This window comes from Phycodurus eques, chromosome 3 (genome assembly GCF_024500275.1).
Source record: "Phycodurus eques isolate BA_2022a chromosome 3, UOR_Pequ_1.1, whole genome shotgun sequence".
NCBI classification, from domain to species: Eukaryota; Metazoa; Chordata; class Actinopteri; order Syngnathiformes; family Syngnathidae; genus Phycodurus; species Phycodurus eques.
In genome coordinates this window covers 27,707,360-27,724,041 of record NC_084527.1, presented here as the reverse complement: position 1 = coordinate 27,724,041, position 16,682 = coordinate 27,707,360, and the positions used below count along the sequence as shown (strand labels likewise).

Genomic DNA, 16,682 nt, shown 5'->3' with positions numbered 1-16,682 from the left:
TTACTGTGCTAGTGAGCTCCCACTGATGGGCTAACCTGGTGTATATCTATATCAGACAAAAGTAGAAAAACTTGGGAAGCCAGTCCAGAATAACAGCAGCTACAGTATAAACTCAAAAACAGTTCTTACTTCTATGCATTGTGAAACCTCCTTTGCACAATATAATCTTATTGCAAATGTTGCACTTCGGCGACTGGTCATTTTCTTAACAAAATTAAGACACACTGTTAGTCGCCGCCGTATACACTTGCACACACTTCTTTGTTGGTTTTCGGCGCGTTCGTCTTTGGGTCCGCGGACATAGTCATCGAAACTAAGAACTGAAATTTGAAAATTTTAACGATTCCGGGAGAATCGGAATGTTAGTCCCAATTCCAATTGATTCTCGATACTCGATGCCCAACCCTATTCTTGATGTACATTAGCTCTTGTTTTAGATGTACACTAGCTTTTTCGTGGCGGGGTGAGTATACTGTACTGTGCTGGGACAAACCAGTTGTGAGTGTATGTGTGTCTGCATTGTGTAAGAGCTATATATTAATAATGTCAAGTCAGCAAGTTGGCTGCATACTTAATTCCAATGTCATTTTATTTTAGTCACAGATCTCCCCTGAGAAACGGAACAATCAAGTCCAATCTAGCAGAGCCTCGCCTTTCCTTGTTCTACTTGTGGTGTGACGGCACTCGCCAACATCAAAGGTACTCCCGCCTCTCCCTTCATACCTCCAGCTGCCTTTAATCACTTTGTTCAGCTCATCGTTGCAGCAATTATATTTCCTGACAGTATTTTTGGTTTAAACATCCAACACTTGCCTCTCTTTGTTATGCCTCCTCTGGGGGTTGACTCACTTTGCTAGTTAGGTGCTTGTTGATTGTTATTTCAACAAGTTTGTTTTTCCCCTACAAGAAACATGGTCTCATTTGAATATTTTAAACAATTAGAATGTGGAACATATAATTTGAAACATATTTAGGCTCTCTTTCTTCATAATGAGATAAGCTTTTCAATATGCTCAACTGTCAAACATTTAGAGACTCTTTTAATTGCAATTTTAATGCAAAATATGTTGCCGTTTTCAATTCTGGATATACGGACACCAAACTGTGTAGTGAGGATACTTCTCAACAATCACTGCTGCCATAGGAAGTCAATCATGTATCAACATTAACAATGATGATAATGTCTCCATTCATATTTATTTTTTAAATATATATATAATAAGGTTGCAACCAACATGTAGGGAATTATGCTTTGACCAACGAGAAAAACACACATTCAAAATCAGTAGATTCAATGATTTTGAAGCTGTGCTCCTGCAGCATTTTATACTGGATAATAAATGCACTGCCACTGTTTTTTTTTATAGTGAAAAGTCGAGGCTCTTCAAAGACAGTATATTATGCCATCACTTCTTGACAGATATGCCAATCTCATTTGATGAGCGATTGCACCTTTTGAAATTTCATTACCAAGTGTTGCATCAACAAAATTTGACGCCAAAGCCTGAACGGTCTTTTGGAGAATATGAATGTGAATCGTAAAACAAGACGCATTTGAGGGTTACGAGACACCAATGCATCCATCCATCCCTTTTCTGAGCCGCTTATCCTCACAAGGGTCGCGGGCGTGCTGGAGCCAATCCCAGCTATCATCAGGCTGGAGGCGGGGTACACAATGAACTGGTTGCCAGCCAATCAGCAGGGCACATATAAACAGTCAACCATACGCACTCACATTCACACCTATGGGCAATTTACAGTATTCAATTAACCTACCGTGCATGTTTTTGGGCTGTGGGAGGAAACTAGAGTGCCCGGGAGAAAACCCACGCAGGCACGGGGAGAACATGAAAACTCCACACAGGTGGGGTCGGGGATAGAACCCCGGACCTCAGAACTGTGAGGCAGACGCTCGAACCAGTCGATCACCGCGCTGGCGACACCAATGCAATATTGGTGAGAGTGCTCCCGCTGGGCACTCCATCGTTCTACTGGGGGACTTCAGTGCTCACGTGAGCAATGACAGTGAGACCTGAAAGGGTGTGATTGGGAGCAACGGCCCCCCCGATCAGAACCCGAGCGGTGTTCTGTTATTGTGTCCTTCTGTCCTCATCACGGCTTGTCCATAATGAACACCGTGTTCAAGCATAAGGGTGTCCACACGTGCACTTGGCACCAGGACACCCTAGGTCGCAGTTCGATGATCAACTTTGTGGTCGTGTCATCGGACTTGCGGCCGTATGTCTTGGACACTCGGGTGAAGAGAGGGGCGGAGCTGTCAACTGATCACCACCTCGTGGTGAGTTGGCTCCGATGGTGGGGGAAGATGCCGGTCCGACGTGGCAAGCCCAAACGTATTGTGAGGGTCTGGTGGGAACGTCTGGCAGAATCCCCTGTCAGAAGGAGTTTCAACTCCCACCTCCGACAGAACTTTGCTCATGGTCCGGGGGAGGCGGGGGACATCGAGTCCGAGTGGAACATGTTCCGCGCCTCCATTGCTGAGGCGGCCGACCGGAGCTGTGGTCGTAAGGTGGTCGGTGCCTGTCGTGGCGGCAATCCCCGAACCCGTTTTTATTTTTTTTAATACTACAATTTATTTGGTCAAGTGTAAATACTCCTGTTTAATACCTTGTGTGCACTAAACAGACCAGTCAACTTGCCAACAAATTCTGGCGTGGTTTGGATGCATCACAATGTAAATTTAAATGAAATGTAATGTTGCACACTCAGTTACTGCCATACAACAATCTATTAATTGTTGCACATGTTAAGACTGAGCCAATAAATTGTTACATAGCATAAGAGTAATTTTAAATTTGCAGATTTGGGTAGGGCTGTGGGACACAGCCTTAAAATATCATTTTTTACTTCTATGTCTTATTATTTCCATAACCTTGACATTATTCAAAGTTTTGCTTTTTGGCTACTGGAATTGGCTTTGTAAACCTGAAAACTAACACAGGCTTTGAAACAGTTTTTTTTTCTTTAGTTTTTTCCCCAATATTAACTGTGAACTTTGATAGAAATATTTTTTTCTTTACAATGTGGCTATAAAAGTGCCTCCACTTGAAATATGTGGGTTTTTTTTTTAAACATAAATTTTAATAAAATGTTGGAAATGTTGGAGCATTTAAGATCAGTACATTTAAAAAAGCATTCTTTTTGGTCATAAGTGTAAATAGCGTGCTTCAACAGAGACACAGTTTGAACGATGGAAGCCACTAAGAAAAGAAAAAGATTTTTCTTTATTATTGAAAAAATAAAAAACTCGAATTAATCATATAATTCATGAATAGCGCAGATCCGAGTAAACAAATGCAATTTTTCTCAGAATAATCAAAATGGATGCAAAGCCTTTTGGCTCTTTATAAGATATGAACGTAATATTATAAAGGACTTAATGTAGACTTTCTGTGTGACGCTTGCAGTTTGTCACTCTCATGTACATGCTTTGCATCGTTGAATATAAATATGACTGATTGTCTACATGTGCACTGAAACTGACTGCCGATCAGTCCAGGATGTACTTCGCTTCTCGCCCCACAGTCACCTGGGATAGGCCGCAGCTGCCCCGTGGGCGGTGACCCTGAAGAGCATAAGTTGTAGTCGTACCTAGGAAGGCAGCAAATTTTGTGTGTTTACTTTAACCACCCTATACCACAACGGTACCTAACACACAGGACAGCAACCCGGGTAAAAAACAGGAAAATGCCAGCAATACTATATATGTACTATATACCATGTATATCTCGGGGTGGGGACAATAATACAGTATAAGAAACATGAATTGACATGGCAATGATAGGTTCACTGTTTCATCCCATACCACACACTCCAAATTTTGATGAACAGTTTTAGTTATTCATTGCTAAAATCCTTTGGCAAGAAAAATGAGACCTGATAACGAGAATTACATTCCTAAAATTGTTGCCGGTTTACTACAGAGCTGTGAAGACGGAGAATCTTATCAAGATGTATTATCCTTGAATAGAATGTTAATTTTTATAATGCTACTGTATTTTTTTCCTCCAAGTATCATCTGCAAAGCCATACTTAAATCTGTGACTGTCAGTGTGTTTCAATTATTTTATAGATGTGATTTATCTTTTACTAAAAATATAGAGGTGCAGCTACTCTGCTGTATTCCATACTAATCAAATATATTTATGCCTTGAGACCAGTTGTAACTAAACCACTTCCCTTTGTAATGGAAATAATCTGCTCTTTCTTTCCTTTGATTAGTTGTTACTCCTGCTACACACAAAGACATGTATGCCATCTGTGTTACACTTTTATACTCTTCTTCCGCTTTAGGTTGAAACTAAAGAAGGCTAGTATCGTTTACAATTGGGTTAACTGTGCAGAAATATTTTTTGTTTATTTGTACATCTGATAATGTAAAGCTTTAAAAAATATGACAACATATTACTACAGTTTCTCAAGTACTATATTTGCAGTAAACAATAGCTGTGGTACTTTATTACTGGTGGGTGAAAGAACAGTTTCTAACTAGAAGAAAGGATGTAAAACTAATTAATTCACCTGAAAATATAGTGTTGGCTTTTTTTTTTTTTTTTTTTTTTTGGGGGGGGAAATCAGGGCTTCTCGACATGATTTGCTTTGGAGCGTGAAGAAAGAGAGAACAGATAAATAAAAAAACAGTGAGCAACAAACATCAAAGCAGGATTTGGCACTTTAAAGGAAAATGGACTTTGCGCTTACCGTGCCTGCCAGTAAAGAATGAATCCTGTTTAGGCATAGAAACACATACACATATGCACCCACCCCGCAAAAAAAAAAAAACACAAAAAAAAAAAACACAAAAAAAACCCAGACCTGGTTGAGATTACAATGGCTTTAACTGCATTAATAAACTAAACTGAACTTTGGACATCCGCCAGTATGTGTCCATCGCTGTTCATAAAATGTGCATTACACTTCTTATTTAACCAAATGGCGGCTTGGTGATCGGGTGGTTAGCGCTGCCTCACAGTTCTGATGTTTGGGATTTGAATCCGGGCTACAGCCTTCCTGTGTGGGGTTGGGATATTGTGTCAGGATATTGTGTTCTTCTGCAAACAAAAAGTAACAATCACTTAGTGTTCAACTAATGCCTTCACTTAAAGTAAGCTTTTTTTATGACATCATTTTTGCACAAACTGTAAAATGGATTTGTTTTCAAGAGTGTTCACCTTAACAAATCTCATTTGCAATCAATGGGAAAGGAAACTTAATGTTTTCTAACAAATCTGTTGGGGTGTACTCTTTTATGTGGCACACTGTATGTTGAAGGGTTTTGCCAAAAAACAGATGTTCCTGTTTCAAGAGCTTTTGTATGAAATATTTATAAAAATTACTGTGTTGTTGCAGTTAATATCTGATTTAACCTCTGGCTTTTTCTCCTTTGTCTCCCCTTTGTTGTTCCTTTCCTTCTTTCTCAGCTCTCTCTCATTCTAGCTGTGTCATCCCTCCATTTTTGTTAAGAGTTGGGGATGACTGTTGCCTAACAGCTATCAGCCTGCGTATCTACTAGGTGTGTATTGTTGTGGACTGGTGTTTCCCAACCCATTTATTGCAAAATCCATATCAGTGTTTGCGTGTGTGACAGTGATATGGACTCATGCTTGCAACTGTTATATTGACTGTGATATAAAGCCAAGATGTGTGTCAGAATGGCTGTGGGGAGCCTCCATGTGTTGGATTTGTGCCCGCAGTATTGCTTGCATGTCAGAATGCATTACAGTTCTGTGCATGATCATGAGACAAGTTCATTTCTTCATTCCGGTGATGATTGTTCATTTCCAGGGTAGAATGAATTCTTTTGAGATCCATGAAAAAAAAAAAAGGTTAATTCAAGATTTTCTCACCTTGACTCTGGACAATGACTGGAGAAAAACTTTGTCTAGGTATTGTCAAGAGTTGCCTTTTCACACATGCAGCACATGGCAGGAGCTACTTCAGACGTATTCTCACATCTAAATAATAATGGTGTACAGAAAAGATATGACATTCTATACAGCATACAGGATTGTGCAATTATGGTCACGTTGCTGTTTTGTGATTCAGTCACAAACCACAGCGTATGCTGCCTTTCGGTTTTCTTTGGTAATTGTGACATTCATTCATTTCAATTAAACCTTATCTTCCGCATCTGTGTATAAAGTTGTGTTCCCCCTGAATTTTAATTTTCCTCGCTGTTTTATGAATACTTTAAAATGTACAGCTACAATACCACACTGTGATCCGGCCTTTGACCACATCTCTCTGAAGCAGCATCAGTTATCATTTTAAAGGCTATGAAAACCTAGATGCCAGGGGTACATTGTATTAGCAAGAAATTTAGATCAGACTTTGTAATTTGTCTAGGGTTAGACCCTTAATTCCCCATTAATCCATTTTTGTTATCCATTTCAAGATATCAATTTCTGGGTATTTCTTCGTTAACAACTTTGTGGCAACAGTTTGGGGTCTTAGGGTCTTTTTCTGTTCCTATATGATTGTGCACCTAGCATGGTGCATTATAGCAGTGATGCCACAATTGTATGCTTTGGTTGTGGTGAAGTGCAGACAAGAGGTGGCACCAAACACAGGGAACCAGGAGAAGCGAGACAGGGTTGCAGGCATAATCCTCAAAAAGTATTTAGTCACAAAAAGCAAAGAAATTATGTCCTAGACGCAAACACCAGATTAACAAAGTCCAAAGAACAAGGTTCAAAGTGACAAAGAAACACGGGAAACACTCACCACTACAAACTGCAGGGAAACGTGACGTGACATAAGACGAAAGCAACAACAATGAATCGAAAGACTGAAAGAAAGCAGGGAAATACAGTGACACCAGAAAGTATTCAGACCCCTTCACATTTTTGAAAAATCTACATAAAATATCTCATAATGACAAAGTAAAAACATATTTTCAGACATTTGTGTAAATTTATTTAAAAAATGCAAGCATTCAAACATACCTGTAATAGGTAGATAAGTATTCACACCCTTTGCTATGACTCTCAATTTAAGATCAGGTGCATCTGAGTTCCACTGATCATCCTTGAGATGCTTCTACAACTTGAATGGAGTCCACCTGTGGTAAATTCAGTTGATTGAACATCATTTGGAATGGCACACTCGATTATTCGGAAATGGAAGATGTTTGGAACCACCGGGACCCTACCTAGATCTGGCCATAAGCTGAGTAACTGGGGAAGAAGGGGTTTGGTCAGAGAGGTGAACCAAAACCCTATGGTCACTAAGGTGTTCCAGTGAACCATCCAGAAGGTCAACCATTGCTAACGCACTCCACCAATCAGGCCTTTATGGTAGAGTGGCCAGACGGAAGCAACTTCTCACTAAAAGGCACATGGAAGCCTGCTTGGAGTTTGCTGATGATGATGATCAGACCTGCACAAACAAAATTCTCTGGTCTGAAGAAACCAAAATAGAACTTTTTGGCCTGAATTGCAAGAGAGGAAGGAGGCACTGCTCATCACCTGGCTCACACCATCCCTACTGTGAAGCATGGTCCTGGCAGCATTATGCTGTGGGGCTCTTTTTCTGCTGCAGGAACTGGGCAACTAGTCCACATAGCGGGTAAGATAACAGCTGCCAAATATAGAGAAATGCTTCAGAGTGCGGCACGGTGGACGACTGGTTAGAGCATCTGCCTCACAGTTCTGAGGACCGGGGTTCAATCCCTGGCCCCGCCTGTCTGGAGTTTGCATGCTCTCCCCGTGCCTGCGTGGGTTTTCTCCGGGCACTTCGGTTTCCTCCCACATCACAAAAACATGCATGGTAGGTTAATTGACAACTCTAAATTGCCCGTAGGTGTGACTGTGAGTGTGAATTGTTGTTTGTTTGTATGTGCCCTGCGATAGGCTGGCAACCAGTTCAGGGTGTACCCCGCCTCCTGCCCGATGATAGCTAGGATAGCCTCCAGCACGCCCGCGACCCTAGTGAGGAGAAGCGGCTCAGAAAATGGATGGATGGCTCCAGAGTGCTCTGGAACTCCGACTAGGGTGTCAATTCACCTTCTAACACGACAATGACCCAAAGCACACAGCCAAGATAACAAAGGAGTGGCTTCAGGAGGAGCCTTGAATCCAATTGAACATCTCTGGAAAGACCTAAAAATGGCTGTCCATTGACACTGCCCATCCAACCTGACTGACCTTGAAAGGATCTGCAGGGAAGAATGGGAGAAAATGCCCCAAAACCGACATACCCAAGAAGGCTTGAGGATGTGATTGCTGCCACAATAACAAAATATTAAGCCAAGGGTGTGAATACTTATATCACTATTATGTTTAAATGTTTACATTTTCAATAAATCTGCACAATGTGTCTGAAAATATATTTTTACTTTGTCATTATGGGATATTTTATGTAGATTTTTTAAAAAAGACCCTCAAATCAGTTTTAGAATAAATCTGTAACATATCAAAATGTTGAAAAAGTGAAGGGATGTGAATACTTTGTGGTTGCACTGTAAATACAAACAAATTGACGAGACAGCGGGAACACGTGGACAATACTACGAGTGGCTGGAGGGAACTAATTGGTTGATACAGGGAACAGAGGTGACGAGAACAGTTGGAGACGAAAACCAAGCGAGTCGACAAGACATAAACATGGACACAGAAAAACATGACATAATATGAAACAAAACAAAAACACAGATCATGACAAGTGATTCCTAGTCAAGAAGATGGTTAGGGAAATTATCCAATTAAATTATTTTCCCCCAAAAATATTATTTATTATCTACAAATATGTCCTCTATCTATGCCAGCAATGTGTAGTGGAAGGCAGAAAATTTTTATGCTCTTCAGTTTGATGGCAGAAGGAAGGTACAATAAGCCTGTATATTCACCTGTTACCATTCATGACATAAATCTGCGAGTATATCAACTTTGTGTTCAAACAAACAGACCCAGATTTCACACTGAGAAAGTCAATTTGTGACTAAATTAAAAAATGAGATCATCATTATTTCAGTATTGTTGTTTGGGGGCGTGCTGTGTGATTTGTCTTATATAAAATGGGTGCCTGGGCTCAATAAAGGTTGAGATTATATAGGATGGATGGATTCATTTGGTGTGAAAGAACTTAACTAGCCCACACAGAGCCATCGCTTTACCAACACCTTTGGAAGGAACTACAATGAAGATTGGAACCCAGGTACTCGTCGGTGACCTCTGACCTGTCAAATAATTTACTGGAAGAATGGACAAAATACAAACATACTCCAAATTATTATAGAAAGTCTTCCAAGAAGACTGGACATTGTTATAGCTGTAAAGAGGAGAGGTCATTTAACGATCTGGAAATTACAAGTTATTAGACGAGACTATTTTCACCAGAGTATCCAAAATATCCTTCACATAAAGTTGGGTTTGCTGTACATGTGTGAAAGGGACCCAAGTGTGTGATGTTTGATTCCCTTTAATTTGCCAGCAATTGGTGAATTATGCTTCCATTTTGTTCAAGTGATGTTTTGTCAAAACCTACACTGAGAGCCATCCTTCCTACCAGGGTTTGTCTTAATTAGCAAATGGGCCTCAAACTTCAAAACACAAACATATAATTGGCACCCAGCAGAGTACCCTCATTAATGTGGCTGCTGTTCTGGGCTTTGTGAATCCTAGATATCCCCTCACAGGCCTCTCCTTTGCAAGGAGAATTTAGGCTTTTCCCTTTTGGCATTGGTGTTGGAAAAGCGCAAATGAAAGAGATTAAACTAGCACAAATGGCACTCTATGTGCTATGACCCACTCAGGTCATGCAGTCAGACATTTTAATTGTTTCAGTTTATGTCATGTTGGTACTTTTTATGCGTGAGGCTTAGCTAAAGCCTTGCACAGAAAGTCAACGCTCCAATGGCCAAACTTTCCTGTATTTGATCAAAAGCTAAGACATCCTGTAGTTGCTACTTGCCCTTTCTTCTGGGTCTGGGTGTCTTTATTGACCTGGTACCCCACCCCCTCTTTCCCTTCTCTCCTCTCCTTCCTTAACCTGGAAGATCAGGACAAGTGCAACTAATACTGGACATGGAGGACTATGACGTTCGCTCAGCTTCCAGCATCCTGGCGTCAGTGAAAGAACAGGAGGCCCGTTTTGAGCAGTTGACTCGAGCCCTCGAGGAGGAGCGACGCACCTTGCAGCTTGGGCGGGCCAATGTGCTTCCCAACCCTCCCACCAGCCAACCGTTAGCATGGCAGCAAGTGGTGATGCAGGTAATTGTGTGAGCATGCTGGCCCACCCCTCTTGTGTGTTTCAACCACACCTTCACATCCCAGCTAACTCGTCTAGAGACATTTTGTTCTCCCATGCAGTTGTTCCATCTGAGCAAGCTCATTCCATCATCATGTTAGGTCCTCCTCATCGGTGGGAATCAATCACAATTCTAGTTCTAGCATTTTAAGTTCAAGTTCTGGCATTTTGAGACACCTATTCACATTGCTTGAACCCTGTCCTGGATGTTCTGTGAATTACCTTTTTCACCTCTTTCACCTTCTGGTCTTTGATATTGTCTGGTGGTGGTTTTGATTGAATGTGGCCTTTCATCCAGATATAGGAATCCTTGCCAGGGCTTCTTTCACTGCTGACTGTATCCGCAATAGCAGAAAATGGACAAATGAGACATCTGTAATTTTCTATAAATGTCAACAGAAACATCAGCCGATTGATTTTGACATTTCAAGCCTCTGCCGTGAAAAATTATCTACCTTTGTTGATGACTTCCACGGTGGAGAACCATAGGATATATTTGCTCACACCTTCCTCTCTGAGGATACTCCTGAGGCATGTACTTCTTTTGTACAAATTTACTTTGGACATCCCAATTTTCACTCAAAATAAATTTTTGAACAGAGCCCTTCAAACTGCACGTTTTAATAACTAGAAATCGAAAGCAATTTGTTCATGCAGCACCTGCAATGCTAAGATGCAGCACGTTTATTCACGGTAAAAGTGGAAAGGACATTTATTTTTAATAAGGTGTAAAACCCACACAAATGATTATACTTACAGTACCTCACATGTGCCTGAGGTTACATTTTGTTAATGGTCTGTGTCAGTGTTTACACTGTAGGGGCCTCACAGAGGGAGGAAGGAAAAGGTGAAAGCGTTAACCCTTCTCCTGGAATCTTTTCTATGGTCAACTACCAATTCTGTACTCTATGTGTATATGTGTAGTACTTGTGTTTGAAAGAGGAACTCTATATACTCATAAATGTTTATAGGAATAACAGTTTGTGAATTATACCCCCTGCTCACATTATCATACACATTCGCACATTGTGGAACTCAATCCTCACACTGCACATACTTTGGAAGTTAAATTGACTGTAACTGGGGACTGATCACATAAATATTAATCATTTTACATCACACTGACATATCAGTTGGCCAACAGGCATTTCTCACTCATTTTAGAAACCCTGCAGGCTAAACTTGCTCAGGCAGTTTGTATGGGGTTGTATGTTCCTGACGCCTTCAGCACGAGTTGTCCAGTGTTCCATAGATGTTGCATGAGGCATAATATAGGTCAGATAAAACCCGAAAACATAAAATACTAGGATGCACATAGTTTTTACCCACTAACTATTTCAAACACTGTAGTGTTTGTAATACTGTGTTATGCCCTTGTCAAGGTAACTGGAATTAGAAAGACCTCGCTGTATGTATGTAGTCTAGAGCAGTTCTCCAGCAGTGCAAAATATATTTCCCTCCAAAAGTTGTTGAACCTTGAGGCAAATCCATTAGTTTTGCTGTGTCCAGAAAATGTTGGGAAAATGAATATGAGAGAAGGGATCAACATTTTTAAATTTTATTTCCAATTATGTACTCTACATCAAGATCTTATAAACCACCGAGAAGATAGCACCATTTTTCTTTCATTGGAATCCATTCATATTCCTTGTGAGGAACTTACGCAAAGCAAATGTATTTATACAGCGCATTTCATACACAAGGAAACTCCATGTGCTTTACATGATTAAAAACATTTAAAAACAATGAAAAAACAACTGAAAAATATTTAAAACAAAGTACAATTAAAACAGCATACAGTGCAAGAAATATTTAAAAGTGGAAATGCTCTAAAAAGCATGAGGAAAAAAGGAGAGTTTTTAACCCGGGCTTAAAAACAGTCACACTTGGGGCTGACATCACATCTGTTGGCAACTTCCATCCATCCATTTTCTGAGCCGCTTCTCCTCACTAGGGTCGCGGGCGTGCTGGAGCCTATCCCAGCTGTCATCAGGCAGGAGGCGGGTTACACCCTGAACTGGTTGCCAGCCAATCGCAGGGAACATAGAAACAAACAACCATTCGCACTCACAGTCATGCCTACGGGCAATTTAGAGTCTCCAATTAATGCATGTTTTTGGGATGTGGGAGGAAACCGGAGTGCCCGGAGAAAACCCACGCAGGCACGGGGAGAACATGCAAACTCCACACAGGCGGGACCGGGGATTGAACCCAGGTTCCTCAGAACTGTGAGGCTGACGCCTAACCAGTTCGTCCACCGTGCCGCTCTGTTGGCAACCTATTTCACAGAATAATAGCTAAATGCTGCTTCACCATATTTGCTTTGGACACTGTGCTCCACTATTTGACCTGAGTCTGTAGATGTCCTACTGGGTTGATATTCCATGAGCATTTCTTCCATGTGTTCAGGGCATTAACCTGGGTGGCTGTGGCTCAGTAGGTAGAGCAGGTTGTCCAGTGACAGAAGGGTCATTGGTTCAAATCCTGGCCATGACTGTCCCCATGTAGAAGTATCCTTGGGCAAGACACCGAACCCTTAATTTACTCCCAGTGGGCCTGGCAGCACCTTGCATGGCAGCAACCACCCATTGGAATATGAATGTGTGTGTGAGTGGGTGAATGTGAGGCTTTTTAAAGGGCTTTGGGCACTGTAGATAAAGCGCTATATAAGTGCAGTAGCAGAACTTTACAATTTTTTCTAAAGCTGACTAGGGAGCCAGTGTAGAGGCTTTAGAATTAGAGTCATATGCTCTGACCTTTTTGTTCTGGTCAGAACCCAAGCTGCAGCATTCTGAATGAGCTGCCGCGATTTCATGCTCTTTTGGGGGAGTCCAGTCAGAAGAGCATTACAATAGTCAAGTCGACTTGAGATAAAAGCATGGATGAGCTTCTCCTGGTCTGCTTGGCACATGCAAGCCTTAAGTCTGGAAATGTTCTTCAGATGGTAGAAGGCAGTTTTAGTAATTGATTTGATATGACTGTTGAAAGTCCAGTCAGAATCTTGGACTTGGTCTTTGTTTTTTTTTAAAGACAGTGACTCAAGGTATTTACAAACAGAAACCCTCTTTATTGCTAAAAGCAATTATCTTGGTTTTGTTGTGGTTTAATTGAAAACGGTTTTGGCTCATCCAGTTATTTGATACAACACCTCAATTGAACTGTAGTCATCTGGAGACACTGCTTGATACAACTGTGTGTCATCGCATAGCTATCCATCTATCCATTTTCTGAGCCGCTTCTCCTCACTAGGGTCGCGGGCACGCTGGAGCCTATCCAAGCTGTCATCGGACAGGAGGCGGGGTACACCCTGAACTGGTTGCCAGCCAATCGCAGGGCGCATACAAACAAACAACCATTCGCACTCACAGTCACACCTATGGGTAATTTAGAGTCTCCAATTAATGCATGCTTTTTGGGATGTGGGAGGAAACCGGAGTGCCCGGAGAAAACCCACGCAGGCACGGGGAGAACATGCAAACTCCACACAGGCGGGGCCGGGGATTGAACCCGGGTCTTCAGAACTGTGAGGCTGACGCTCTAACCAGTCGTCCACCATGCCGCCCGCATAGCTATGATGGTCAAAATTAAAGTTCTGAAGAATTTGACCCAAGGGTCGCATATACAGGCTGAACAGGAGGGGTCCAAGAACTGACCCTTAAGACCCTTAGCCATTTGATGAGATTGAACATTTCCAATGGTTACAAAATAACTCCTTTCCTCCAGGTAGGACCTGAATCATTTAAGGACTGTTTCATTTAGTCCTACCCGTGTTTCCAACCTGTTCAGCACTATATTATGATCTACCAGCCAATCGCAGGGCACATATAAACAGACAACCATTCGCACTCACAGTCATACCTCTGGACAATTTAGAGTCTTCAATTAACCTACCGTGCATGTTTTTGGGATGTGCAAGGAAACCGCAGTACCCGGAGAAAACCCACGCAGGCACGGGGAGAATGTTCATCTCCAAATTGTACCATTGGGAGAGGTCCACTTATGAAAACCGCAGCATCTAGACATCGCACTTTTGTTAGATCAATTAAATCTTGCTTCAGTACCTCTGATTGCTGCTTAACAACATCCAGGGCCCCTGTGTGTATAATGACAGATTTCACAATTGGGTGCTCATTTGTGATCTCCAGGATTGTTTTTTTTTTTTAAATATCAGACACCATGTCATTGGCAAAACAGTACTTAGGTGTTCTTCTCACTGCAAAAACGTTTCACATCCTTGACAGCTCCATCACCAACTATTAACATTTGGGGTGCCATTTTTTTCTTGTATGATTTGGTTTCATACCTTTCAGTGTTGGTGGGGGATGGGCATTCTTGGCCAGGGTCTTGTAAGAGTGGCTCCAATCTATTTGTAGGTCTGATGTCAATGTTTTGCATTGACCTGCATCCTCTTTTTTTGCCCTTCGCTGTAGCGACTGTCCACGGCCTTTGTCTGTGGGTTGAAGATACATGCAAAGCAGGCCAGTCGGATTCCTTGGTAATCTGCTGGTGTTTTTTACTGGACCATGTGACCGTCTTATTATAATTGAGTCTTCATAAGCATTATACTGTATCATTATACATAGCCAGGAGTGCATGTAACAATTTGGGTCTGGTTCTCAAAGGAGCACCAGTGGTGGTTGTCGATGCTAATTTTTTCTCCCAACACACCGACCTCATGGATGAACTTTTTGTTTTGATGTGTACATGTGTTCAAGGCTGGCCCGCCCATTGGGCAAGATTAACACATTCTAAGGGTACCACTGCCTCAAGGAGGTGCCAAAAATAGGTTGAAAAGCCACCTTCAATATATATATATATATATATATATATATATATATATATATATATATATATATAGAGAGAGAGAGAGAGAGAGAGAAATCAATTATAACTATTAACTCTTAATTTCATATTTCATGTTTTTACAATAAGAAAAATAAATTGAAATCAACATAAACGGTTAAATAAAAGAAGAGGAGCAAGATGAACGATGTACAGTACTTTGAAATCAGCTCACCTCGAGGCTGTCGCTTTCTCCGATTTTCCCTACACTGAGCAGAGCGATCCGTTCAAAGCCCCTCGGAATTAACAGCGGTAAGTACAACAGAACACGTCTTGCTCTCACAACCCCCCAACAGCAACACACAACAATAAACAGACATAAAAGCTCGTTACAATATTAAAGGGCAATAAGAACTGATTAACTCCAGACCCGTTCAATCAAATCACTTAAACAGAATATGTTGCGACAAAATCAAGTTGGACAAAAGATCTAAAAAAGCTGTAACAAAATGACACAATCCAAAGAAATTCCAGAACAGTCGAGAAATAAAGTAACGATTACAAAGGCCATTACTCAAGCTTTAGGATTTTAACGACCCACAGAGAGAGCCATGATCCTTACATGGAGAAAACATGGAACAGTGGTAAACCTTCTCAGGAGTGGCCGGACTACAGATATTACACCAAGAGAGCAGCAAGGACTCATCCAGGAGGTCACAAAGGAACTCAGGACAACTGCAGGCCTCCCTTGCCTCAGTTAAGGTCAGTGTTTATGACACAACAATAAGGAAGAGACTGGACAAAAATGGCATCCATGGGAGAGTTCCAAGGCGAAAACCACTGCTGACCAAAAAGAACATAAAGGCCCGTCTTACTTGCAATAAAACATCTGAATGATTCCCAAGACTTTTGGGAGAATGTTATACAGACTGAGGATATGAATGTTGAGCTTTTTGGAAGGTGTTACATCTGGTGTAAATATAGCACAATATTTCAGAAAAAGAACATCATACCAATAGTCAAACATGGTGGTGGTAGTGTGATGGTCTAGGGCTGTTTTGCTCCTTCAGGACTTGGACGAATTGTTGTGATTGATGGAACCATGAATTCTGCTCTTGAACAGCAAATCCTGAAGGAGAATGTTCAGCCATCAGTTTGTGACCTCAAGCTGAAGCACACTTGGGTTCCTGCAGGACCAGTATGGGAGCACACGATCAACTGGTTTGGCGCAGTTCTCGAGAAGCGCAATCCCTGATCGCTTTTGCACCACAGACTGGTTTCATGTAAAGAAACATTTTGACAGACCATCGTAGCCACTGCACAGGGAGACTGAGATGCCCAAGAAGCCCACTGCCTCTCCACTCAGTCACCGTTACTGCCCTGCGAGTGTCCCCGTTTGCAGTTTTAGTTTCTCATGTGGTACAAGCTCGCGGCTGAGCTCAACTGAATTGAAAGAGGAATGAATCAGATCATGAAATTATTCCATTCAGGACGTTCACTCAAAGGTTTATTTGAACAAGTCATTCGGGAATGACAACGCTGCTCGAGCCCCATCTACCCCACTGCCCACCCCCCAAAAATAAAAAACATGCAAAATGCTTGGTATGCAAATGTGCACTGACACATTTGAATCC

At 41.5% G+C, this 16,682-nt stretch overlaps 1 protein-coding gene across 4 annotated transcripts in view; it reads left to right on the top strand.

Annotated features, from left to right (window-relative positions):
• Positions 1 to 16,682, top strand: part of arvcfb (ARVCF delta catenin family member b) — a 260,772-nt gene that overhangs the window by 98,998 nt on the left and 145,092 nt on the right. For all 4 annotated transcript variants that reach the window (XM_061672972.1, XM_061672973.1, XM_061672974.1 and 1 more), the window contains 3 exons: positions 598 to 699; positions 5,442 to 5,533; positions 10,016 to 10,229. In XM_061672972.1, coding sequence (XP_061528956.1) covers positions 10,044 to 10,229 — 186 coding nt within the window. In that variant the 5' untranslated portion in view covers positions 598 to 699; positions 5,442 to 5,533; positions 10,016 to 10,043. The remainder of the gene's footprint in view (positions 1 to 597; positions 700 to 5,441; positions 5,534 to 10,015; positions 10,230 to 16,682) is intronic.